Raw genomic sequence first — 24825 nt, 5'->3', positions numbered from 1 at the left:
TTTTTTTTTTTTTTTTTTTTTGCTATAGTTAACAAAGGTTTATGATCAGTTTCACCAATGATCAAGTCCCCTGCGGTGAGGGATGGAGTGGGGCTGGGGCAGGTGCTGCACAGCCAGGGCAGGGCGTGGGACGAAGCCATGAGCGGCTCAGCCAGGGGGTACGAGGAGGGGGGTGGCTCCCACTGCTGCATACACCATGGGAGGGCATGGGGAGGGTGTGCCCCCAGATCTGCTCAAGGGACTGCCACTGTGGTGGGGAAGATCAAGGCCCCAGCAGTGGAGGGGGGAGTGGGGTTGGGGCAGGGGTTGCCTAACCAGGGTGGAGCAAAAATTGAGTTGTGCGGGGGGTGGCTCCTGCTGCTTTGCGCACCCTGGGAGGGTTTGGGGGCATGTGCCCTGGATCTGCATGCAAGGCATGGGTGAGCTGCCACTGCAGGTTGCAGCGCCAGGCTCTTCCCAGCAGGGGGGCTGGGCTAGGCTGCAATGGGGGCAGGTGGTGGCGGCGCTGGGAGGGAGGGTTCATAGACTCATTGATTGTAAGGCCAGAAGGGACCTCAGAAGATCATCGTTTCCAGCCCCCTGCACCAAGCAGGAAAGATAACTGGGGGTCAAGTGATCCCAGCAAGCTGACTGTCTAGTCTCCTCTTGAAGATTTCTAGGGTAGGTGATTGCAGCACCTTTGGAGGAAGCTTATTCCACAGTCTGGACACCCTGACTGTGAAGTTTTTCCTAATGTTGAGCCTGAATCAATCTTCCAGGAGTTTGTGTCCATTACTCCTGGTTTTCCCCTCAAGTGCCCTGGAGAACAATTGCTCACTGAGCCCTTGATATACTCTCCTAGTGTAGTGGTAAGCTGCTACCAGGTCTCCTCTCAGCCTTCTTTTCCTCAGGCTGAAGAGTCCCAGATCTCTTGGCCTTTCCTCGTATGACTTGCCTTTTAAGACTCTGATTGTATGGGTAGCTCTTCTTTGGACTCTCTCAAGCTTGTCCACGTCCTTGTTAAAGTGTGGTGCTCAGAACTGGATGCAGTACTCCAGATGTGGTCTCACTAGTGCTGACTAGAGGGGAAGAATCACCTCCTTGGTTTTGCTGGAGATGCACTGATTGCATGCCAGAGTATTATTTGCCCTACTGGCTATAGCATTGCATTGCCGGCTCATATTCATACTGTGGTCTATTATTACCTCCAGGTCCCTTTCATTCATGTTAGTAGTCAGTTTGGTGCCACCAAGCCTGTAGGTGTGTTGGGGGTTGCTTGTCCTGATGTGGAGCACTTGAGATTTCTTGGCATTGAACTTCATCAGGTTCCAATCCGCCCAACTTGCTCACCTTTCTAGGTCTGCCTGTATCTGTAGCCTATCTTCAAGCGTGACCACACTCTCCTGTAACCTGGTGTCATCCACAAACTTGGCCAGTTAGCTTTTTACCCCCACAGCCAAATCACTAATAAAGATGTTGAAAGTTACTGGACCGAGTACTGACCCCTGCAGGACATCGCTGCCCACTTCTCGCCAAGATGACACAGATCCATTCACGATGACTCTCTGGGTCCTATCTTGCAGCAAGTTTCTCACCCACCTTCTCGGAGTTAAGCCCTCAATCCTCCAAATTTCTTGCAAGGACATTTTGGGGTACTAGATCAAAGGCCTTTTGGAAGTCAACCTGATCTCTCATGTTCAGGTGGTGAGTTACCTGGTCATAGAAGGAGATGAGGTTGGTAAGGCAAGACCTACCCATGATGAAGCCATGCTGGCTGTCATTCAGAATCTTACCTTCTGCAAGCTTATTGCACAAAGACTCCGTGATGAACTTTTCTAGGATTTTCTGTAGGATGGAAGTTAGGCTGATTGACCTATAGTTACCCAGGCCCTCCCTCCTGCCCTTCTTGTGGATGTGCACAACACTGGCCCTCTTCCAGTCCTCAGGGACTTCTCCAGAGTGCCACAAGTTGTGGAAGAGTTTTGCCAGGGGTTCTTCAATAACTTCGTCCAGCTCCTTCAGCACTCTCAGATGAAGATCATGTGGTCCCACTGACTTGTATATGTCTAATTCTTTTAATTGGTTATACGCTAATTCTACAGCAATGGTAGGGAGGCTATTATTCCTACCATGCTCATCCTCTACTCTACCTGGCATGGTTTTCCCCTTAGTCCGGTGAAAGACTGAGGTGAAGTAGTCATTCAGTTGTTCAGCTTTCCCCTGGGTACCGGTAACCAATTCTCTTGAGTTGTTGAGCAATGGCCCCACACTCCCATTTGTTTTCCTTCTGTTCCCTATGTGCCTAAAAAAGACTTCTTGTTTTCCTTGATTCCTGTTGCTAATCTAAGTTCAATCACTGCTTTTTAGCCTTTCTTATCCGTTCCCTGCAAATGTGGGCCGTCGTGAAATAGTCCTCTTTGAGGCCCAACCCAAGCTTCCATTTTTTATAAGCCTCTAGGTTGGGGGGGGCTATGAAGTGGCTGCAGTCCCCCCCCACACCCATAGACCTGCTCCCGTAGGCCCCTGCAGTGAGGGAAGGAGTGGGGCTGGGCCTGGGGCAGGGGCAGGCACTGTGCAGCCAGGGAGGATCGTGGGATGGAGCCATGAGCGGCTTGTCCAGGAGGCATGGGGAGGGGGTGGCTCCCACCACTGCACTCATCTCAGGAGGTCATGGGAGGCGCATGCCCCGAGATCTGTGCATGGGGCACAAGTGGGCTGGGGCCAGGGTTGTGCTGGGCTCTTCCCAGTGGGGGTTGGGCTCGGCTGCATTTGGGGCAGGTGGCAGTGGTGCTGGGAGGGGCTGCAGCCATTCTGGAATTCACCGTAGCCCCCCCCAGCACCCCTCCCAAAGCAACCTGGCCCAACACACCTGCTGGGAACAGCCCGCCCTGCCCTCTTCCCGTATGCAGATCCAGGGACACCCCCCACCCACACACCCTATGTCCTCCTGGGGTGCATGCAGCAACAGGAGCTGCCGCCCCCCCATGCTCCTCGGATGAGCCACTTGCAGCTCTGTCCCATGCTTCGCCCCAACTGGGCAGTGCCTGCCCTTGCTCTAGCCCTAGTCCCATTTCCTCCCTCACCGTGGGGGGGCTATAGGAGCTTTTCTAGGGGAATTTGCCAAAACCTGGAAGAGGCATCCGAAGTGGAGAAATATTTAGCTCATGCCACATTGCCAAAAACCTCTTCCCTGGTGGGCATGGGAAAATGTTCCCTCTTGATGTATCTGTTCGTTTGCTAGGATCCAGACACAATCTCAAGGATCCATCTTTTTTTTTTTCTATTGTGACCAGTGAATGAACCCAAGCAGTTGGTTGCTCTATTTTTTCTATTATGTTCATCTTAACTAATATATCTAATTCCTTTTTCAGTCTCTTTCTTAGTACAAGGGAAACATTTCGTGGAGCATGTATGGTGGGAGTATTTGGTTCTCTTAATTCTTTTTTGTACTCAGTTGACAGTTTCCCTATGCTTTGAAATACATCATACATTCTATATATTCTTGCTTTCCAGTCCCTCAATGGCATCCATTCTGTTAATCAAACCTGGAGTTTTACATATTTGCAACCCAATAATTGGCACTAGCTTTCCTGAAACTATTATAAATTGACCTTTTACTATATTTCCCTTGTGTCTAACATGCAAGGCAAAAACATCCTTGGTTACAATCATGTTTCCATTATATACTCTAAGTTTCACTTTCTTATTCTCCTAGTACACAGGCTTAGTTTTCATGTTTTGAATAATGTGTTCTGGTATTACATTGACCTGTGCCCCTGTATCTAACTTAAAAGTTACCTTTAGTCCTTTGGCTTCCATGACTAATCCAAGAATTAACTTGTTGCATTGTGCCAATGAGGAATTCTTCCACTTCCTCATTGCATAAAGCATGTACCTGTCATTTCTTGTGTGGTGCATCCTGATCCTTTCTGTAAATTCTTGCAAAGTGATTGCATCTTTTGCATTTGTTGCAGCACTTACCAAATGCAGGGCATTACATGGTTTTGTGATGACCTCCATACCATCTGCAGCTGACTATTGTTTCTACAAGTAATTATCTTTGGCCTCTGTTTGCCTGCTTCATAGTAAGGTCCGCCTTTCTGTATTGTTTGTGCATTGCTGTAAGTTTTTGCAGTCTTGTAATCCTGTCTAATTCAGCTTGTTCTGCTTTTTCCTCCAGCTTTTGGAGCCTGGCATTTGCTATCTCAGCTGCTTGGCACATACTAACTGCCTTTTCCAAATTAAGCTCAGGATCCTCTAACAGTCTTTTCCTGAGGCTTGTATCCCTTATACCTAATACTATGTGGCCTCTCATCATGGATTCTTTTAGGTCTCCAAAGTTACATATCTGGCTCAGCAGTCCAAGGTGTTTGACAGACTCCTCTATGGTGTCACGTGGAAATTACACCATTCAAAGATTTCATTTTGTTTGGGTATACAGTATTCCTCAAACTTTTTTTATTACTGTGCCATAGCTTTTCTGTTCTGCTTCTGGCAGTTGTAGGTTATTATAAAGAGACAGAGCTTCTGGGCCTACTATATTTAAAAAAATAGCTACCCCAAGTAGATCTTCCTTTTCTGCAGCTCCACTGGCTAGTGAAGCTCTGCTTAAATTTCTTCAGTTTTTGCTGCATTGCTGGCCAGTTTTAACTCCTCCAGAATTCTAAGATGCTCCTTTTTTTTGTCTTTCTTCCCACCCCACTCCTGGTACCATGTGTTGTTCTCGAAAGACCAAGCAGTTAAACTTATAAAATGATTATGCTTATTTTTTCAGAAAGCCTTCTTAGCCTACTGATCTGCTGTTTCCTCCTGTAATCTCTGGGCCAATATAACAATTCATACATAACATTCTTAAAGGTATCCACACAGTTGTGAACAAGGGGATCTTTTAAAATGCAAAACAGGTGAAAGATGTGATGAGTAGGGGCCAAATGAGGATGAGCACTTCCTCACTACTTTGGAAACAACTGGTGCTGCAGAGGCCTACTGAAAGGCAGGGCTGAACCCCATACTATTCCTCACCCCTTGCAAAAGTTGGAATAATATAATGAATGTTTTTGGATATCGCAAAGATTGAGGAAAACGTTGGATTCCACCAGTTAAACTAAATGGCTTTCAAGGAGAAGAGCCATTACAGATGAGTACCTCTTTTTGCTCTTATTTAGCGAGTGCAGGGGCAGATACAGAGGGGTGTGCAGTGGTGCAGACACCTTCCTTTCATGCAGTGACACCCTGGGGATTTCTTAAAGTGCCTGAATCCAATAAAGGTGTTTAGAGGTAGTTTGCTGCTGATTAATCTTTTGCAATTGCCAGCTCATTATGCATTTGTTTTTGTGTTTAGACCCCTCCAGGGCTGCCACTTGTTTAAACAGGCATTTGGGGGATATAGAGAATAATGAATATGCTTTTTCTTTATGTTCTGTGATTCTTTCTTTTCCTTTGCCCATGATTCTGCTAAGCTGGCCATGCAAAGAGTGTGCACTATATGCCTGTTTCAGCAAACAGTTCCTCCTTCCCTCATCTTGACTGTGGTGTCAGTCAGTGGCATACCCCCATTCTTTTTTTTTTTTATCCCTTCCTACACATGCACCAGCCCATGGCTGCACTGGGGGAGTGGGTAGCAATCCTCTAAAGAGTGTACAGCAGACAAGTTCTGGGAGGCGGTCTCACTCTTTGAAGGACAATGCTTCTTAGTGCTTCCTTGTGGTAGTGCAGCTCTGTTGCCCCTTTCTTTGGGCAGTGCATAATGCAGTCTAACCCTGTGATTAATATTCTGCTGAGGGTCACTATTAGCTGGCCAACTGAGGGATTTCTGCCTTTGTGATATGTCTAAAGCAGAAGGGGTTGTGTGAAATCCATCTGTGGGAGGGATTTAACTGTCTGTGTTGGCAATTTTTCTTATACGTTCAGAGTTAGATATAGTAGTAAATATTATATAATGATTCTTAATTCTTAAGTGTGCTTAAGAGACATGTCTGCTTTGTAATCCTCCTGACAGAGACCATGTTTACTCCTGTCATTTTCTAAATGCAAAATTCTGAAAGCAAAGTATACAAAGGGCTTTTTAGGCACAGTCCAGAGTTAGTGCCCTTATGTGAACATCAGGCACTTGATGCTCCCACTTAGTGCAGTGCAATGTACTACTCTCTATGCTCTCGGAGTTGTCAGAACCACTCCTCTTCCTCCTCCTCTCTGGTCTTGTGTGTCCTAGGGGAGCCTCTATACTCCCAAAAGCACAGGGTCTGCAGTGCTGCCTGGCCTTTACAAGAGCATTGCAAATACAGTAAAAGCTGTGTTAACTGGTATGCATGGGGTAAGGGGAGTGCCGGGTATATAAATTCCAGTTATCTGAGGCAGGGTTTTGAGTGGGGGGGGCAGGGAGTGTGGCAGCAGCTGCATGTGGAGTAGCAGCAGCACAGGGTGATGTGTGGTGGCTGTGGTCACTGCATGCGAGCTGCCCCCCTTCCCTGCCCTCCCCACCATGCGTCTGGCTGTATTTTCAATACATTTCTGATTAATAGAGTACTCTGGATAGTAGACTGCCGGTTAACACAGCTTTTACTGTACATCCTTCTTCCTATGCAGCCATGTATGGACCAGACAGAATTTGACCCATGGGAGAGGATTTTTTTTAATATTACTGTGTGCATTAGACTTTGCAATTGCTTTTTAACCAAGCTTTTGCTATCAGTTTGACAGATTAAAATGCAGCCTAGATAAATTAATTGCTTTGAGACAGAACATCCTGAGAAATTGGCAGAAATACATGACTTCCTCCAAAGATATACTTTCCTTGAGCCTCTGTCTGCTGGCTACCTGCCAGTGTAATCTTGGCACCACCAAAAGCTCTCTAAGATGACTAAAAGCACTGCAAGGTGTGTAACTAACTTTCAACCTGTACAATGCACTCAGGTTTGTGCTTTTTGGTTCCAAAGTTTAAAACACTTTCAAGGAAATCTCCAGCCTTTTTGCATTTTTTATAGAATTGGAGCCAAGAAATGTCTGTTCAGAACATTTACTCTTAATATGTTCAGTAAACAGAGAGAGGGAGGGTTGGGAAAGGAAACCTAGTTCCCACTAACAATTGTAAACATCCATTTGTTTCCATTACTGTCTTTTCATTTTATTTGTAACTGTGTCTCTACTCCCTGAACTTTGTCAGGCAATCTCTATATCTAGTGGGCACTTTCAATTTCAGTTATACCACCTGTTCATTTTATTTACCTAAATCATACACAACTTAATATAGTACACAGTTCTCTACCACCACCATCAATGTGTTAGAAAGTGCTGACACTTTCCAGCCAGGAGTAGTTATCTCAGTCCACCCATTACATACTGTTAAGCCCAGCTAGCCAAAGTTCAGAGAGAAATTGATAATGAAGCCTAAGTATCTTCAATACAATCCTGTATACAAAGAATATAGGAAGTTCTGTTGTCATGCACACTGAAGGAATACAAAATAAGACAGTTTCTTTGCTCTCAATTCCAAATGTCTTTTAGTCAGCTCAAACTAAAATCTCTCTTTACTTTTTCTTAAAGCTAAACTGTAGGTGCTTCTCTCCTGCCTGTTCCTGTTCAGTTGCTCTAATTGAACTCTGGTTTCCTTCATAGAACCCAGAGGGATGCACATCCAACGCAATTTGCTGTATCAGTCCTGAAGGAAACTCCTTGGGCCACATGTTTTAACTCCTACCCAAGCCTGTTTTGGATACTGCCTTGGTTGCTTCAGCTACCTAGTTACATAAAGAAGCTTAATGGCTTCATTACCTTTATCCTGAATGAAAGGCAGCTGATATACCCACCAACTTCAGCAAAATTTTACCTTATGCACATAAATACCAAATATATTTAACCAATGTCTAGCTTGCAACCAATATACTGCACTCTCTCTGGCAACTTCCCAAGCACTGCTACAATGCTTTGATTCTTGGTCTGAATACCATTATTGAAAACAAAGGATGCCGAATGTTTCTTAAAGAAGGATGATAGCTAATATATAACATCATAATAGAGTCTCTGGTTTACAGTCACATGCCAAAGTAAATCTGGTAGATGAAATACTAGACTATTTATTGATCCCCTTTCTGGTAGGAAAGCTGCCTTTTTCTTTACCCAGGGTCAAAACAACTTTGTATGTCTTTCTGAGGTATACCATACAAGTAGCAGCTAGCTCATAAAAGATATGTACACGTGAATGACAAATCTGGATGGATTTCTTTCTCTTTTGCTGAATGCCCAGTTAAAAATTTGTTTTTGTATAGCTGTACCTCTTTATTAATAGAAAGGGGAATGGCAGGGTGGGCACTTTTCAGCCTGAGAGCCAGAAGATGGAGATCACTGACATTTCCATTCTTCTAGTTTTCTCCTTTACCTTGCCTGTTCCTGTTTCCACTTCTGCACTGCTTACTTCATCTGTAGCTTTTACAAGTAAACTGAGTGGAGAAAAAGGAGGAGGACAGACACTCTGTTCTTGTACCACCATCCTTTATTCCTCTGGGAAATGTTTTTTGTTTTACTTTTTACCTGATTCTATCTTGGCACAGATATCCACAGTTGAGGGCAGTGACATTGGAAAATAATTCCCTTTGAAGCCAGCCTCATTATTGTACAGGACATTGGCAGAGAGGGGGTGTTCATGGAAAGACAGAAGCTCTTTCTCACACAGCAAAATCATAATGTTCTCAGAGGGCATGCAGTATCTAGTCTATCAGATTTACTTCAGCACGTGATTGTAAGCCAGGGACTCTATTATGATGCTTTATATTAGCTGTTATCCCTCAGTAAATAAAATTCTGCTTGCTGTGCTTTCAGTAATATTGTTCAGACCAAAGAGCAAAGCACTGTAGTAGTGCATGGGGGAGTTGCCAGAGAGAGTGCAACATATTTTGTCTAATTTAAAACTATATTTAAAAATTAGCTGGTATGAATTTGTCCTCATGACCATGAATACACTAGAGAAGTAACAGAGCAGTAGAGGATGTGAATTCAGAGTAAGTGGGGATTCTGCTTTCACAACATATTGAAAAAAAAAACCAAAAGGACAGGAACTGGGGATCTTGCCATTTGACAAAATAACTATCCCACATTTAAGAGAATGTAAAAGTGTAGCATACTGTGATGTTATCCTGCAGCATCTCTGAAAAGAAGTATACTCCATGGACAGTTCCTTGTACCCTGCCACAAGGTCTCTGCAGGAGTCATCTCTTGTGGGGAGCCACCAACATCTATCTCCAGTGGAACCATGCTATCAAGAAACCACAGAGATGCTGGGTGCTAGACGCAGGGGGGAAGCACAAGAGCTCTATGTAGGTCCCTGGCAAACCATCAGTTTTGCGAGTGGGATCTACAGATTTTGTTTTTAAGGGCTGTCACCAAGATGGAATGATGGGTAGGTGTTCTTGTGAGCAGGGTTACCTTGTAAGAGACTTGTCATACACTTCCTCTGCTTATATCTTCTTTTGAGGGTGTTATCACAGGAACATTCTTAAAGAAACTAGGTGAGGGTTATTTTATTCATCAGGTTAACTGATCTTAATTGTGTTTCTGTGCTCTGTTTATACACTGATGCATTTTACCTTGGGGATTTAGTAGCCTAGTGCTATATACAGTGCTGTATACAGTGCATTCGTTCCGTGAAATACTGTTTTATTAAGGTACAGTGGTCTAGTGTATAGGGGGGTGTGTGCACACACACCACTGATATCTATATCTATATCAGTGGTGCTCAATCTTTTGGCCCTGCAAGCCAAATAAGTCATGTGAGGCTGGTCTGCAGACTGGATTGGACCCCACAGGATTGGGCCTGCACATCCAGATCCAGACTGCTGGACTCACATGCTGGGATTGGGGCCCAGGACCCTGCATTGCCTCTGCTTGGCTCTGCATGCCAGGATTTGGGCCCCAGGACCTTACACTGCCTTTGTCCAGCTTTGTGCACTGGGATCAGGGTCCCCCACTGCATGCCAGATCTAGCACTTGGGGCATTGCAGGCTGGATCAAAAGGCATTAGGGGTGGGATCTGGTCCAGTGGCCAGGGTTAAGCATGTATATCAAAACTGACTATACTTACTTATATCTAAGATGAGGTTGTCCCCCCAGTCAACATCTTATATCTGCATATGTAGCAGGGGTGGGGCAGGCAGCTGCTGTGGTTCTGACTCTGGCCCTGAGCCCAGGTCAGGGCTAGAGTCAGACCCACAGTCGCTGCCTCTTCTCCCTCACTGCTTGCCCTCTGCTGCTTCTGCCCCCTTCCCCTCCTCCTTTCTCCCCCTTTACTGTCAGGCACAGATTAACTCCAGCTTGGGCTGGATTCTCTCTCCAGCATGGAGCACATGGAAACTCCATCCTCTGCCTTGCCAATCAACTGTGCCACCATGGCTGCATGGCCCAGCAAGGGCTGTGCTTCTTTGTGCTGAGCTCTGTGACCCAGGAGAAAACAGAACCCAGCAGCATCTGATAATAAATTGGGGGGGCAGGGTAGGAAAGAGGCAGAGATGTTGGGAGGGAGGAGAGACTGGGGAGAGTGGTGGGGAAAAGAGGCAGAGACTGGGGAGAGTGGTGAGGAAGGGGAAGGGACCATGGGGAGTTGGGGGTGGGGGGGAAGGGACAGATGCTGGGGGTGGAGGAGTGAAGATATCAGGGCAGCAGGGTGGCTGAGGACTTAAATATGGGGGGACTTGACCCCCCCCAGCCATTGCTTTCCCTGCTCTAGCCGGGGGATGAGGGGGAGAATTCAAGGCACCCCTCTGATAATTAGATTTTGTACCTGGAAAATTATAGCAAATTTATAAATTTTCCATGTATGTAATCTAATTATTGGGGGGCTGTCTTAGATTCAGGGTTTTCTTTGATTCAGGTAAATATGAGATAAGCTTGTTAGTGGAATACAATGTTATCATCCCCCCTCCCCCTTTTCTTTTTTTGCAGGCATAGATATTCTTCACCAGTTAGGTCTTGGGACAGATGCACAACATTCATCTACAGCGACTACAGTGCCATTATCATCTGCTCCATTACCTCAGGGGGTTCGCCTAACAACATCAGGAGTTCTTTTGACCAGTGATGCCCACATTGAATCCCCCATCACTCAAGTCATACCATCAAATCTGGGGCATCAGCTCACAATACTGATTGGGTTGCACTCTTTCAGAGTCAATAATGCTTTTCTTTTCAGTATTAGAAACAAAAATAGACTATGGTTTGGTATACAGTTGCTACCAAGAAAGGTAGCAGTATATATAGGGGGGAAGGCCTCAGTATATTTTGATTACAGTGTTCATGATGAAAAATGGCATTCATTTGCTATTGACATTAGAGACAAGACTGTCTCAATGTTTGCTGATTGTGGAAAGAAGTATTACAGCAGGGAAACACTTTCTAAAGTGCAGGCATTTGATTTAGATGGTTTGTTTACCTTGGGAAGGATGAACTCTCATTCTGTCAGCTTTGAAGGAGTAATATGTCAGTTGGATATTATCCCGTCTGCACAAGCCTCTGCAAACTATTGTAAATATGTGAAGAAACAATGTCGTCAAGCTGAAACATACCGATCTCTGCTGGCAGTTCCCCACACATCAGCTGAGGTCTACGTAAACTTTCCAAGCAAACCATCTGATGAAAAAATGGAGTCAGAACATATATCATCTTATTTAAGAAAGAAAGCATCACATCTTCCTGTTAACAATACTGGAATAGTCCATAATCCACCAGAATCCAAGGAGTCAACAAATATCTCTTCAACAGAACTTGCTAAATCTGAACCCCCGCCCATCAAAACTAGACCTAAAATTAGTATCCAGGAAAATTTTAGTCTGGTATTTCATCAAAAAGACCTGGACAGAAAGAGGCATGACACCAAAAAAATGCCCAAATTGTATCCAAATATTTCAGATAATGGCACAGAAGATGCAGGCACAAACAAGGAGCCCCTCCTGGTCTCTTCTGTATATCACAGTAAAATGAAAAACACAGGAAAGGATAACGAAGTGGAGCAGCATTTTGATGAACCTGTGGAAATACAGCAAATTTTAAACACAACTCTGTACAGGGATAGTGTGGACTCAGCCTTGGATAACCAGTTTAATCCGTGGAGGGAAGATGCAATTGATGCTGATGAGTCTTACAATGCAGAAAATAGTTATGATATTGATACTGACAGTTATGCTTATAACTATGAAGATCTTGAAAAAATGTTTGAAATGGAAGACATGAGAGGCCCAAAAGGGGAAACTGGGCCTCCCGTAAGTTGTCTTTATTATGTATCTTACAATAATACAGCAGCGTTCATTTAACAGCAGGCTTTGAAATTAAACACTGCAAAGCATGCCAAAGCTGCGAGTGAAACATCTCCTGAATGCACTGTGCAAATTTATGGGTGCTATAAGATACGCATCTCTCCAGAATGTAATTTTGGTCGAAGTGTGTGTGTGTGTGAGAGAGACAGAGAAACTATGTATATAAATGTATATATAATTTTACTGGCACAGTACAAAGACATTCAGTTCTTGTAAAGTAATAGGCAACTCAGATGTCTTTTTTTTTAATGCACCCAGGCATTCATAAATATTTAATATGCAGGCATCTCACTTAAAATATTACAGAGCAAATTCATACATATTTAAGTGTTAAGACCAATGTATGATAAGAGTGGATAAAATAACAAACCAAAACAAATAAGTTTTGTTTGTAGGAGTTGCATGCTGTATTGTTCCGATTATAAGGTAACCTCCATATTTGCCGATTTCAGTCTTAGGGGGAAAAAGCTTTTTGAATTAATATAAGTTGATAACTATAGATAAAGGCCTTGAACTGCTGTCGCCCTTACAAAATCCCACAGGAGAAACAAAAAACCAAGAAAGGACCCAAAGGATTAAATGCACCAAACGTACTGAAATTAAAACTTCATGGAAAAAAATTCTGACTTGGTATTTTTACTGCAAGCATGCACAAAAAAATACTGCAGGACAGGTACAAAATTAAGATTGTCAGTGTTGATTGTAGGTCAGCCCCATGTACAAGTCATACGCATTTTTTATGGTTCCTTTTGAGAGAGACAGACTTTTATAATCGGAACAAAGTAATTTCAGTTGAGCAGCAGTCTTAAAATTTATAACTGTATGACAAAAAACAAACTATGCAGGTAGAAGAGTGTGCTGTCCCAAGCAAATGAGTCAAGAACTTCATTCTGAGGCACAGTTTTTAGGATCTGTACCAAAACATATTTACATTGACTGAAATGTAATTTTATTAGTTATTGTGGTAGGCAGGCTCCAAAATGTTCGAAACTCATGTTAGTCTGTTCTTTGATATAAACTTTGTTTCACTTCATCTGCTTTATTTCCCTAAACCTTCCCAATGCATATAGAGGGAAACTAATATATGCAAGATTATAGACAGAAAAGAGTGTTTCTCATCATGCTTGCTTAATTGGAGAAATAGGATAGTTGATGCCTATTTTCATTTCTGGTTAAAAGCCATAAACCATAGAATAGAGTAGATAATTCCACTTGCTCTCCTCTGTGTTTTTGTGGTTATTATTGGAAAGTTATTTGATATGCGTTAAGCAGCTCCTAATATATGTTTGAAAGTGTCCATAAATTTAGTGTACATATTCTATCAGCCCAAGAGACATCTTTTATCGAAGCTAGTCATTAGCAAGTAAAAACATATTTAAGAGCCCAATTTTTACTTTAAACAAGATCCAGATGTTTAGGGCATGTGACACGAGTGAGAAGTGTGTTAAAAACTAATTAAAGTTAATCCACACACAATCTTGCTTGATCCCCTCTGAATGCAGTTTCAGCCCTTTAATCTTTTATGCTTTTGCCCTTTTGTAACAGTGCTTCTGTAGTTATATCATTAAGTCAGTAGTTCTCAACCTTTTTAGGCACAAAGCAACCTTCAGAAAATGGCGGCTCTTAGCTTTCAATTGCTTTCAATAGTGTAATTCTTCTGTTGCAAAGAACACAGAGAGACTGCAACAGGTCAGAATGTTTTTGATGCTGTTTGAAATCACTGGGTTTATCTTTTGAATCACGTGTAGGTGTTTGTACACTGTCACGGGGAAAAACAGAGGGGCAGACCCCGAGGAGCCAGGGGGAACCCTGGGAGCAGGAACTGGCCAGGGAAGGTAAAAGGAGAAAGAAAGAAACAGAAAATTTCTTACCTGTAGTGGGAGCCGCGGCGAAGCCGGAAATGGCAGCAGGACCTCAGTGGCTTGTTAGCCATGCCTTTATACAGCTGCGGCCAGCTGATAAGACAGACAGTAGGAACTGGCCGGGGGAGATAAAAAGAGCTGCTGGCGTGAAAATGGGGGAGAGCACCAGCTGGGAAGCCTCACCTGGAGCCCCCACAAGGGGGAAAAGCGTGGGAAGCTGCCTCTTGCAGCACGGGAGGATGCAGTGAAGCCCGCCACGGGGAAGATGCTGCCGGCGGCAGCGCAGGGAGTGAGGGATCAGAGGCACCTCATCCAGACCGGGAACCAGGATCAGGGGACCGGGAAGAGCCAGAGGAGCCTGAAGCCCAGGGTTACCACCAAAGAGCCGGAAGAGTCAGCAGAAGCCAAAACACCAGATTAGGTGGGACCGTAGAGGGCTCGGGAGGGCTCAAGGAGTTGCCCCAGGTGGGGGACGAAGGGTGCGAGCAGCGTGAAGGGCAGTGGAAGATGGGCCCGAACAGGATAGAGCTGCCCCAACAGGAGACGTGGGGAAGACATGCCAAGAAGGACCACCGAGGGTCCAGCGAACCCACAGGCTGGGCAAAGAGTGGAGAGGAGGATGGGGTAGCTTGCGATCTAACCCAAGCCCAGTTTAGGGCTTTCTAGGGGCCTTAGGGGCTGGGGCCTGTTGTTGTAGGGCAGGCTGTGGGAGCATGCAGTAAAGGGGGCAGAGGGCCTCCCTTAGTATCTTTGTATTTCTCTGTTGTCAGTTTTTTTCTATTTCCCACTCTTTTGGAGGGGTTGCTGGGTGAGGTATATGGAGCCGGAGTGTTGTTTAAACTGAAAGGGGGTTTACAGTCACAGGAAAGGCTAGACAGCCATGAGGTGCAGTGGTGGAGTTTGGGTTTGACCCGGCTGCCCTATAACCTGTTTCTGCACGGGGCATGGAGCCTCAGCTGTCAGGGACTTGGCCGAAGGACATCAGGAACTCATCAAGGCAGGGTGTAAGGGTGAGGTAGAGGGGAGGTTGGAGCCTTGCAGAAGATTGGCATCCAGAGGTCCCATACGCGAGAGAGCCCCAATAGTCGGACCCCCCACCACTGGGGTAAGATACAAAGCCTCTCCCCCAATCTCGCCTACCACGGCTATCTGAGGAAGAGACACCTACTCGGCAGGACCACAGGAACGGACCGGCGGACCACCCCAAGCATCCAGGGCCGCATGGCGTGTGACCGGATGTTCGAGACCAGACGGGTACATACACCTAACAGTGCTAATATTGTGCAGTAGCCTTAAAAGGATTTCGTGGCACCTTAGGGTGCCACATCATCCTGATTTGAGAATCACTATGGTAAGTCCTTTGCTATCACCAAGATGTCATTTACTCTCATTTTAAAGTTGATAACTTATAGCCAATAATATGCAAGAAATGAGAGTATTTTGATGATATCTTGTACTGGACAAACTACATAGTTGGGAGAGATGTTAGGCAAGTGTTTGGGCACAATGTGTCCTTCCTCAGGTCTGTCTTTCCTCCTGGGTCCAGGCACCTAATTTTTAGCCATTGTGACACCAAAGCTGGAGGCAGCTAGGGACCAATCTGGATTTTTACCTTACCTTTCATTTTTTAAGATTCAGCTCAATGTCTTAATCTCAAGATTGTCCTTTCTTACTGTGGGCCACAAGTCCAAGTCCAGAGCTGTGCTGTTCCAGAAGGACAGGAATCCACCCCTTCCTGATGTCCTCCCCACTAGGGCTTCATGGAAAATTTGAACTAGTAGAGTCTCTAGAAGGACATACAGTTGTATGCCCAGGTGATCATGGGGACTGAAGTCTCATTCCTGGTGAACTGCAGTGATCATAGGGAGTGCGGTGAAAGCTCCTTCTTCCCTTCTAGTGCAGCTCCAGTGTGTGCTAGACCAGTGGTTCTCAACCTTTTTTATACCCGGACCCATTTGAAAATGTTGGCCAGTTCTGACCCAGTGTCCTTCACTCCTGACCTGCTGACCCCTGCCCCCAGTGTGCAGGGTGGGGTAGGGAGAGGTATCTGTGGGGCAGGAGGGGGTGTGAGGCAGGGTGGGCCCCAAGCAGCCGCTTGCAACCCAGAACTCCAACAGTCTGCAAGGGAAAAGCCATGGTTTCCCACATTTTTCTCCTTTAAAGGATAATCCATTTTTAAAGTTTGATCCATTTTTAAACTTCGCTTGCGACCCTTTCATATATTTTTGCAACCCACAGGTTGAAAAACACTGTACTAGAGCAAATGATCTAGACCTTGGGTTCATCATCTCATTACTCTGCTCCCTCAGGCAGACTGCTCCATTAGAGCAGTTATTGAACTCCATACTGCCATTTGAATGGATTAATATCATTCATATTTCTGAAGTTTCATCACTGGAAAGCTTGAGAAAGAGACAGCAAAGAACTTTCAAAGTTCTTCTGGAAGCAAAAAAATGCTGATGAGGCAGGAACCCATTTTGTTTTCTTTCAGGATGTTGTGGTCTTTTTGAATACTCTGCAAGGATTTCAACAAAGTAACATTCATCCTATTGAGGCTGACATGCAATAACTAGCTTTGTGGTTCTCAAACTCTTCAGCTTCAATTTAGTTTTTAATCATCCACCATTGCTGATTCTTGCCTAACCTAATTAGGGCCCCTTGTATTCCATGATCCCACAGCTTTGGAATTCAGCCTTTGATATTTCAGTTTATGCTTTGGAATTTCAGCTCATTTATAGGTAATGTATGGATAAAACACCCTTTTTAGTATTTCTGGAAATGTAAATAAATTGCTATAAAAATTTATCACTTATGTTTACCAAAGTCTCCTTTCAAACATGAAATGAGTCAAATTGGTACAGTATGTGTCTTCCTGAGGCTGAATTAATAGTTTCAAGGCAAGAACTGACCTGTTCACCTGAAGAGGCTGTTATTACTTGTATTGTAATAATGCCTGTGAGCTCTGGTAGTATACTAAGACTCTATTGTACTACATGTTATATAAAAACATTACAAATATATGAATCCTGCCCCAAAGAGGCCAATCCTAAATTGTTTGCCATGACAGGATGTATAAATGCTATGCTGACAAAGAAGATCTTACCAGGAAACAAGTTCTAATTGTCTTCATGACTGCAACTGGAAGCAGGTCATTGAGTCAGCAAGGAAACGGCTAGAGGACTTGGCTTTTCTGGACATGAGAGTCTTAAGTGTGTGACCTTTCTGGCCGAGGAAGATGCCCAGGCTTTTGTCTGGGCTCCAGGTTAAGAGAACAAGATACAGTGAGTTGCTATTCTCTCAGAACAAGGGGCCTGAAGGTACAGTCAGGAGGAGGTAAAAAGTAAGCTCTGAGAGGGACAGATGTCAAAATTGAGTTTTAATTGGAGTTTTCTTGAGGAATTGCTATTCAGGGAGAGGAATAGAAGAATAGACCAGATATAGTGTTGAGAAACAACAGGAGACAGGACAGTGTTTCTTGGGTATCTCATTTGGATTTGTACTGGAATTCTGTAAACAGAAGAGGTGGGAGTCAGCACGATCTGGCTGGAGGCTGTCATGGAAAAGGCACACCACTGCCCATGCCCATGCCTAAGGTGGCCATCAGCAGGAAGTCTGCATGATGCCAACTGTCTGAGATACCCTCCAACCTATTGAGGGATATGTTAGGCATGAATTAGTCAGACTTCCACCCTGCCTTAACTTCAACTATTGCATTTGTTAAACATCATAAAATCTGAGAAAAGTACAGCTGGAAGGGACGTCTGGAGACGATCTAGTCTGACAGCTGCTTAAACCTATCTATACTATCCTAGACGAGTGTCTAACTGGCCTGTTGTTGAAAACTTCCAAGGGTGGAGATTCCACAACCTATCTAGGTAGCTTTTTCTGATGCTTAATCACCCTCACAGTAAGAAAGTTCTTCCTAATATCCAACTTAAATTTCTGTTGCTACAATTTAAGACTATTGCTCCTTGTCTTATGCAGCCACAGAGAATAGTATATCACCTTCCTCCATATAACCACTTTTCCAAGTATTTGAAGACTTTTTTTTTTTCCCTATAAGCTTTCAGCTTCAAACCTGACTAAAAACTTGGGGCAGCATATAGAACACAGAATCTAATAGCAAAGAACAAGATGGGTGCTGTGCATATGTGTTCATTTTTATATTTAATAAAACAGAACATCAGTTGTTTTCTGCTAGAACAGTAAGGCAATGGAAGAGACTGCCTGGGGAGATTACAGAATCTCCTCCTTGGAAGTTTTCAAGAGGAGGCTGGATGGGTTTTGGACACAGATAATTTAGGAATAGCATTTGTACGCGTTAGTTTGGGCTATAGGAGGGGGTTGACCAGAGGGACCCTTGCAGTCCCTTCCAACCCTGTGATTCTAAATAGGGAATAACTGATTGTGAAGCAGTACTGAAGAAAAAGATCTGGTGTTATAATGTATCGCATACTGAATAGCTGTCAGCACCATGGGCATGTCTAGATGAGCGTGCATGCATGCTTTGCACACGGTGCACATGAAAAGGTTCTCCGCACTGCATATTTGCAGCACAAAGCCAAAATCGGATACCAGGAAATCCCGGTATGTTTAAAAAAAAAAAAAAAAAAGTCTAAAAAAAATGGGGCGGCACATGTGGCTGCAGTGTGTGCCAGCAAAACCGGAGCCTGGCTGGCCAGAGACATGCTTCAGCTGCTGGCCAGGCTCCATGCATCTGGATCACTGCCACCACAGCCCCAGGAGGCCCCAGGTAAGGCTGCTGGGGCCAGCTTAGGTGCTGCCCCCAGCCTCTCCTACCCCACTTGGAGCAATTTGCTGCATGCCAGAGCATGCATGCAGGGGCATTCCCTGGGGACAAGTAGCAGCACAACTAAGTGCTGCTGCTGTTTGTCCCAAGGGAAAGACGTGTGAACCCATCTAGACATGCATCATCTTACTGCTACTAAGCAGAACTATTTAGGTATGGTGTTAATAGGAGAGCTGGATATAAGACAGGCTACATAATCATTCTGCTGTATTCAGCATTCTTGAGACCCCAGCTGGGCTGTCTGGTCCAGTTGTTAGTACCACGTATGTAAAAGGCAGACAAAGTGGTGAAAACTCATTGGAGAGGAACAAAAATGGTATGAAGTTTAAGAAATCTTGATCTCTGATGAAAGCTTGAACTAATAGGGTTTGCTTCCTAAGGCAAGAATTGTTTGGAAAAAATAGAACGGTGATCAGTGGTCTCCCAGTGGACATGCAGATAAAACAAGACGTGATCTGTAGCAAGGGAGATTATTACAGGTGGATATTAGGAAAAGCTACCTAAATATATAATAATTAAGCAACAAGTTGCTTTGGAGGATTGTGGAATGTTTTAGTTTTGATTTTTAGGAACAGGTTAGACATGCATCTGTTAGGGATAGTTCTTGCCTAAAAGAAAATGAACTTTTGAAGTCCTATACGGACCTACGTTTCTATGATTTCATAAGATTCTCTACTGTGCTGGGCAAGATTCCTGTTTTTTTAGGACTGCTTTGTCAGGACTTGGGACTTGTACAAAGCTGGCTCTGAGGCATAGCTGCAAATAGACATTAATATTAATTAACATCCTTCTTTTTTTCCTTTTAAAGAAAATGATAGTAACTAGTTTCAACAGCTTTTTGAGTGAACAAATTTTATAATTGCTGTGCATGTGAAACTTCCAACGGAAACAAGGAGATTTCTGTGTTTTGAACAATAACAAGATCAGCATCTGGGATCTGATATGCTGCAAATTCTAACTACCAACTGAAGTATTTATTGCTGTGGAACTATATTATACTATGCTAAGCACACCTGGCCTGACCTTATGTCAGAGCAGTGAAATAGGAATCCCCAGGATTGAATAATGTGTCTGTAGTAAAGTCCTGATCTTGGAAGTGACGTGGCCTAGGCACATACCTGTGCACATCTGGAGTCCCCTTCAGGGCAATGGGGATTCATGAGAGTGCATAAGTCTGCCTCATGCGGCCGGTTTAAGGATTGAAACCTTTAGTGGCTCATTCATGAGCACTCTTATTTGTGAGTTGGGTGGCCTTCCTTAACATCTGAATGAATCCTTCATAGGGAAATGTCTGTGAAACATTAGAAATATCTGTGAAGAAAACATATATACATTATTCTTACTAAACGGTTCCTGTTAAACCATTTTCATTTGCATGATAAAATACATTTTTATAATGTGTCAGGCCTCAAATTATAGCTATGTAAATGCTTAAAGATTGTTTAATTAGACTTTACAATTACTGTAAGAAAGATTATTGAAACAAATGACTAATTGCTCTGGATTAGAGAAGTATAAGTTTGACTCTGGAATGACTGTAAGCAGCAGCTTGCTTAGCCTCTGATAAAGTAAGCTGTTGCTTACGAAAGCTTATGCATCTGATTTACTTAGTCCATAAGATGCAAACCATCCCTGCCTTCTGCCTAGAGTAAGTGTGCAATTAGTGAAGTATTTACTCAGAGTAAATAGGGCTGTCAGTTTCCAAACACTGCTCTGCCAGGCTGAAGGAGCCACTCAGCTAGTTGAATTAAAGGGTGTTATTGTTAATACTTTAACCAAATGTCTGGACTGTTGGTATAATTGGCTGGCAGTGTTTACCCAATAGCTTGTGATCATGCTGAGAAATGGTTAAGTTGCTTCTGCTTATTCACTTAGGCAGGTAGCTGATTCTTCCACCTGAATGTATGAAAAGTAGTGGTGGTAGCTATTAAAGAGAAGATCTATAGTTTAAGTTGCCCAGAGACACAAATACTAGGAACAGCCAAAACCTAGAGAGACAGTCTTCAAAGAGGTTTGTTTGTTTGTTCTTTTTACAACTGTGTGAACTGTTTTTTAGAGCAGATAATGAAAGGCATGTCTCTTTAAATATGATGGCTGTCTAGTGCAAGAGTATCTTTTATTGACTGTTACAGGAACCGTTGGCTGCTGGTTTGGTCGTGATGCTGGCAGCATTTTGCTGCATGAATAAAATAATTTTTCTATAAATTTGTATTTTCCAGTCCCTTTAGTTGAATTTTAAAATTTGTTCATTATTTGACCCATTCAGAAAGCACCATACAAAATGCATACGAAACAAAATAATCTTTAAAAAGAAGCTGCATAGGCCCAAACACTCAACCTTTCCATGCCCAATAAATGTGGGAAAAGATCAGAGAGGAAAATAAATATGTATTACTATTTTCATGAGGAAAATAAGGTTTCCAGCTATCAAAATTTTTTTAAGAAAATGTAGTAAGGCTCTGAAATGAGGTGGGGGTAGACTTTGCAAAAAAAAGGAACGTAGCATGGGTTTAAAATACTTAACTATTCCACTTTATTAAGAAATATATGGCATGTCTACACATGCTTTTACACATGCCTAAACTTAATGCGCCTTTGCCTAATGTGCATTAAGGCAACTTAGGTGTGTGTCTACACATGCACATGTTAAGGTGCATTAACACTGTGTGCAGACCAACTTGGAACTAAGGTTAGTCCCGTGTCAGTCAACATACACAGAGTTAGTGCACCTTAGCATAACTAAATGTACATTAGGGCATTTTAACTTTTGCAAGTATCAAATTTAGGTGTGAATAGCCTAAAATTGCCATTCTTAAGGTGCATTAAGGACATGCAAATGTAGACCTGTGCCATTAATGCACCTTAAAAACAGATAATGCACCTTAAATTGGCACATGTAGATGTGCCCATAGTTGACTTTTTCCCCATGTGTGTAGCCTCAGGATAATATTCCATGCAAGATGCATCTTTTCACTTCAGCAAGCTGAAGAGGAAAGATTAGAAAACAGTTCCACCAGCTGTAAAAAGATGGGAAAACTCTAGTTTCTTAGTTAAATTTTTGGAACTCTCCAGCAAAAATACCAGGTCAAGATCGCCTTCTGTGTCTCTGTCTGCTATGTTTTGTTCTTGGATCTGAAATGCACAGAAGGGTCTTCTCTATTGCAGAGGAAATTTGCATGCTAACTAGTACTTGGGTAATGGCTGCCATCTTGAATGACTGACTATAAATTGAACTGGACACCTCTAGAACTAAAACTATGTGCTGCTACAACTTGAACTGAAAAGCCAAGACCCTCAAACCAACCAGTACTCAATACTGATTTGTATTATCTGTATATTATATACAGAGACAAGTGTGTAACATATTCTCACCAGTTAATTACACTTGGTCATTCCAGCATGCCAGTAGTACATTCCATATTCATACACAGAAATAGTCCCAATGTACACAGACTATTGCACCAGTCTTAGGATAAGACTTGCAATCCTGATAGCATGCATGATTTTCCTTTTACTGTCCAACAGTACATATATCATTGCTTAAATTACCTGCCTGCTCTACTTCCCATATTGCATTTTGCAGGGGTTACAGTTGTTGGAAACCTGTTATCTGAATAAAACACACTAAATACCTGGAATTTTATTAGCTTTCCCTAAGAAATAATCAGAATTTGACTGTTTCTCCCCTGTTTTCTCAGAAAGCTGAAACTGTCCTGAAACCAGTATTTTTAGGAAGCTGGGCCAAGAACTGGATTATAGGTTTCCAGAAGGCAGTGCAATGGCACAGGTGTTTGATAATACCAGTCTGGACCCACTATAAAACTGTAACAGAAATCACTTGTTTAGTTTGGCCACAGTGCTCTTATAGCTTGGTTATCAAATTTAGATTCAGACAAACAAGTGTTAGTGAAAAACATTGGGAAGCATAAGGAGCCATTGTAGATTAATACTACTGCACACTGAATTGCTCTTTCAGTTGCTGTGGGTGCATCTACACATGCACTTTACTGAAGAGTAGACTAATTAGTTCCACAGTAGTGTCACTGTTTACATGTGCACTGGTATTAGGGCACAGTAAATTAATTAACTTCTCCATAAGATAGTATTGTCAGAGACAGTACTATCTTATGGCTGAGTTAATTTACTGCACTGAAACACATGTAGATGCTGACTGCAAGCATAAATTGTGCCCAGACAGCCCAGGTAGCTGAAGGCCTGCTCTGTCCTGGCTGAAATTGCTGCTATCCTAGGCGTACGTGTAAATGCTGCACCTGGGAGCAATTTCTTCTGGTGTGAACTGCTCCACGGTTTATTGCTTCACATTAATTTCACATGTAGATGCACCCAGTTGTATCTTGTTTTCAATGGTAGATTCTTAAATGCCTATTACCATGCATTCTGGGAACCAGAAGTCTCCTTGCTGCTACCAGTAAAATGACTTCAAAAGTGTGGGATAAGGAAATGCAATTCATCTCTACTTTTATCTGAGACAAATACCGTAACAGAACATTATAAGAATAGCTGCCCCGTCAGTGGTGTAATAACAGCAAAGAGTGCTGAGTTCCTCCAAGAACTGGGCCCTAAACTTTTTTTTTCCTTTGAAATTACAGGCCAAAGTTTGCTTTAGAATAACAGTAACCTAGTACTTAATGGTATGTACATTTGGATTTTGCTGCAGGAAGACATTTTATTTAGAGCCTGATAGTAGCCACCTCTCCCCACCAACCTAGAAGCACCAGGATGCCACTCTTTCTCCAGCAGGGACTAACATGAGAAACAGAGTACTTGTAGATGTGCTGCAGTTTGACTTACTGATGTTCCTGACAGAGCATTCTGAAGCACTCTAAGTACAATCCCAATCCCATACCTGGATGCATTTGGGCAGACTGTCATGCTCATGCACAGTCTTGTTGAAGTCACTGGTGTCTCCCAAACATTATTACTAGGGGTGCACTGATAAAGAGTTTCTTGGGCAATACCAATGGCCAATTTTTAACCAGCCATATTTGTCGATACTGATCCAATAGCTGATTTGCAGGAACACAGCCTGGCAACTTGGAGAGCAGCCTCCTGCTAGTATGTCTGTGGGCGGGAGGGGGTGTGGGAGGCAGATAGCTGCCCCCATGGTAAGGGAGGAAGTAGGGCAGGGGCAGACGCTGCCCAGCCAGGCAGTGAATGTGACCACAGGAGCGGGATGGAGCCATGGGCAGCTCATCCCAGGGATGTAGGAAGGGGAGGGAAGCTTTCTGCCACTGCACGCATCCCCGGGGGAGGCATGGGGACATGTGCTCCTCTGGATTTCTGTGTGGGGTGAGGCCAGGCTGCCTGTTGCGGGCTCAGGACCAAGGTCCGCACCAGCCTCTTCCCAGTGAGGGGGTTGGACCAGGGCTGTGCTCAGGGAAGGCAGGGTGGGTGGTAGCAGCACTGGGTGTGGTAGCCACAGGGAATCTTGGGGTGGCTATAGCCCACCTTGTAGCCACCTCTTTCAGCACTAATGCCACCTGCCCAACTTGGAGCCCCGCCCAGCCCCTCCGCTGGGACGAGGTTGGTGCAACCTCTGGACCCAAGCCCACAGCAGGCAGCTCAACGCACAAATCCAGGGGGTGTTGGGAGGGTGTCCCCACCTCCACCCCGTGCACAAATCGGGGGGGGGGGGCAGTACTTGCCTCCCATTCCTCCCCTAGGAATGTACACAGCAGTAGGGAGCTGCCTCCCCTCTGTGCCCCCCAGACAAGCCACCTGCAGCTCCATCCTGCTCCCAGGGTCACATTCACTGCCCTGGCTGGGCAGCACCTACTCCTGCCCCACTCCCTCCCTCATGATGGGGGCCTTGACTTGCACCCACATGCCCCTTCCTTCCCCAATTCCCCTTCCCCCC

At 44.0% G+C, this 24825-nt stretch overlaps 1 protein-coding gene across 2 annotated transcripts in view; it reads left to right on the top strand.

Annotated features, from left to right (window-relative positions):
• The window catches only part of COL24A1 (collagen type XXIV alpha 1 chain), a 301453-nt gene that overhangs the window by 10115 nt on the left and 266513 nt on the right, over nucleotides 1–24825 (top strand). For both annotated transcript variants that reach the window (XM_019501556.1, XM_019501555.1), the window contains exon 2: nucleotides 10909–12221. In XM_019501556.1, coding sequence (XP_019357101.1) covers nucleotides 10909–12221 — 1313 coding nt within the window. The remainder of the gene's footprint in view (nucleotides 1–10908; nucleotides 12222–24825) is intronic.

This window comes from Gavialis gangeticus, unplaced genomic scaffold (assembly GCF_001723915.1).
Source record: "Gavialis gangeticus isolate Ggan-Ray unplaced genomic scaffold, GavGan_comp1, whole genome shotgun sequence".
Classification (NCBI taxonomy): Eukaryota; Metazoa; Chordata; order Crocodylia; family Gavialidae; genus Gavialis; species Gavialis gangeticus.
This window is presented reverse-complemented; position numbering and strand designations above follow the sequence as displayed.